This window comes from Mytilinidion resinicola, assembly GCF_010093595.1.
Source record: "Mytilinidion resinicola strain CBS 304.34 unplaced genomic scaffold BDZ99scaffold_35, whole genome shotgun sequence".
Classification (NCBI taxonomy): Eukaryota; Fungi; Ascomycota; class Dothideomycetes; order Mytilinidiales; family Mytilinidiaceae; genus Mytilinidion; species Mytilinidion resinicola.
In genome coordinates this window covers 75839-78541 of record NW_022985471.1, presented here as the reverse complement: position 1 = coordinate 78541, position 2703 = coordinate 75839, and the positions used below count along the sequence as shown (strand labels likewise).

At 53.4% G+C, this 2703-nt stretch overlaps 2 protein-coding genes across 2 annotated transcripts; one reads left to right on the top strand and one right to left on the bottom strand.

Annotated features, from left to right (window-relative positions):
* Positions 1 to 986: 986 nt before the first annotated feature.
* On the bottom strand, positions 987 to 1687 carry BDZ99DRAFT_211306 (uncharacterized protein). The gene has a single exon (XM_033713345.1). It carries the CDS (start codon positions 1548 to 1550, stop codon positions 1056 to 1058), a length of 495 nt encoding a protein of 164 aa, XP_033568890.1. The 5' UTR covers positions 1551 to 1687; the 3' UTR covers positions 987 to 1055.
* Positions 1688 to 2236: 549 nt separating this feature from the next.
* BDZ99DRAFT_211304 (uncharacterized protein) lies at positions 2237 to 2703 on the top strand (the record flags this gene model as incomplete). Its single annotated transcript, XM_033713344.1, has 1 exon — positions 2237 to 2703. A coding segment is annotated over exon 1 (372 nt), but the record flags the coding sequence as incomplete, so codon positions are not given.

Below are 2703 nucleotides of genomic sequence, written 5' to 3'. Positions count from 1 at the left end.
GGGGGTGACGCGGAAATGGGCGTGATAGGGGGAGGGGGAGAGCGGTGTGTGTCACGCCTCCTTTCTTTCGTCCCCTATACAAAGGTACCACGGCCTGCTGATACCGACCTCGGCTCCGTCACCGACGGAATGGCCCTCACATGGACATCTCCCCACGTGTCTCCGATCTCCCGTGGGCTCCCTTTCCCTCACCCTCCCGACCCCCCTAGCCGTCGACACGTCACACTCTCCGATTCTTCCCTTATTCCCCCTACCCTCCACATCACGCTCGCCTATCTCCCCCTCTCCCTCCATCCCCACCGGAACAACCCGCAACGCTTGTGAAACCCGCACGTCACCCCGCGACCGCCGACGTCGGAGGGGGTCGGGTATATCAGAACGCCTCCCCCCCCCCTCTCTGGGAGCAGCAGGTCTGCATCGGTGGGAGAGGCAGAGGTGGGAAAGAAGTTGGTGGATAGGGAGGGAGGGAGGGAGGGAGGGAGGGAGGGAGGAAAAGCTGTCAATCGAATGGCACATGGGGAGGGGGAGTTGGAGGTGGGTGGGAGTGGTTCTGGCGAAAGCTGGAAGGAAAGGCAAAATGGAGAGGAGAGGGGAGAGGGGAGAGGGAGAGGGAGGTGTGTGGTGGACAAATACCAGGAGGCACTCGTTCATGTGGGTGGTGTGGGTGGGTTTCGAATCATCAACGCCTATGTAGATTATGGGAAATGCAGAGCGTGGTGCGGTGTGTGGAGAATAAACGAAGGGTCACACCTTTGCAATGGAGAGGTAGTGGGTGTGTGGCGTGGTGTCTTGGAATCAAAAGCCCGGCCAGTGCTATCCATGGTGGCTGGTTCCTGGGGTTGTCGAGGGCGGATTAATCCTCGAACGGGGATGTGGAATGGGGTGTGTTGTGGACAACTTTCCCTACCGAGGGAGTGATGGAGTCTCTGGGATCGGCATCAGAAGTTACGGCTGAGTGCATTGATGGCCCGTTCGAGCAAAAGCGAGACTTCTCAGTGGCCATGGGTGGGGAGAGAATTCGGCACTGGATGGTTCAAATACAGCGTCTACCCCCGCTATGGCAGTAGTAGAACTGTCCGGTTCCTGAATAACCTCCCCTGAATCTCGGACAATGGTTTTGCCAAAGTTCGCACTCGCCTGCATAGGTGTGGCATGACGCCTCCAAACAAGATATCTGCCGTTATATGTTTGAGCCCTGTTCGAAAGCTGGACGATAGGCGGTCCTTCGAAAGCAGATCGAAATGGGGTGCATTCTGGTATCCAAATCCGTTGTAAAGAGGGTTTATACTTGGTGCCGGAACTTCAAAATCAACAAGGGCGTGGAGATGTGGTCCCCGGATTTCTTCTCTTTGAACGGGAACATGGCATGGCACCCCGGGCTGTCTCTCGTCATTCAGGACGAGGGTATAGAGGCCGGCATGGTGCTTCCCGACAAACCCACCTGCAGTAACCGAGTATGTGTGAAAGTCGGTTGTGGACTCGGACTTCAAACACTTCGGACCAGAAGAGCCTATGGCATCGGGGAATCGTTCTTCCTCTATCAAAATCATTGACAGACTACAAGCATGATCCTTCTAACCTCTAGCAGCAAGGAAGTTGATGTGAGAGCTGTTTGTGATCCTCGGGACTCAAAACTACAGATTGCAGGTATCCGTGGCATCGGAGGGCCCTTCCAGTTCGTCCAATTTGAGGCTAAGCTCAATGCTAGGGCGCTTCTAAATTTAACGGGCCAGTCGCGATGCGATATGAGAGCGGTTTGTGGATTCCGGGGTTTGAAAACGCACGGTATCACTCTCCATGGAATCGGGGAATCGGGCTTTCTATCGAAATAAATCGATCAGCAGGCAATGGGCATGGTTCGTCTAAAATCGCCTGGACCAGAATTCTATGTGAGAGTCTCCCTGATCCTCAAGATTAGGACCAAGCCTGCAGCAACTACCCATGGCATTAGGGAGTTGTTCAGCCTCTAAGTGGCATGTTGAAGCAGTGGTCATGCTATGGGGTCATGTCCCCATGCCATGTTTGAAAGGTCTTCAGACGACTTTGTATGTCTTGTCTTCGACACAATTCGACCTTCTAGTCATCATTGTCGCTGGAGTTTCGAGGCTGCTTAATAGGTACTCGATGCTCCTTGGAATTTAAAGAAAGCGTTCTAGGAGCAATGACACCGACAGATCTTCGCCTCTCTGAAGGGATCTTGATAGTCGCTGTAGGGCTTAGAAGACTTCGACGGCTCGTGCACGCTGACACCTCGTGCACGGTCTCCTCTTCCCACACCGCCATCTTCAAAAACCCACAACCTCATCAAATTTCCACCAAATTGCCTAAGTAATGGCTGGAATTGAAGCTGCACTCGCAGAGCTTCGTCTCAACCCCAACAGGAAGATCCAGGATGTCGCTACTGAGCATGGTGTTAACAGAAGCACCCTTTCTAAGCGCCACCGGGGAAAGACTACTTCCAAAGAGAATAGCTACAATTCTCAACAGTTGCTCAAGCCAGGGCAGACTCGGGCTCTTATCAAGTATATCAATGACCTCTCAGAGCGTGGGCTTCCTCCAACACAAGCTATGGTGCGCAATATAGCTCAAGAGATTGCTGGCAAAAGGCCCGGTGGAAATTGGGTTTCTCGATGGGTCAAACGCAACGAAAAACACCTCAAATCAGCATACCTCAACCCCATCGACAAAGCAAGGAAAAGGGCT

What these genes read in the sequence shown, in the direction of transcription:
- BDZ99DRAFT_211306 (XM_033713345.1), bottom strand. Translation starts at nt 1,550, where the DNA reads ATGATTTTGATAGAGGAAGAACGATTCCCCGATGCCATAGGCTCTTCT.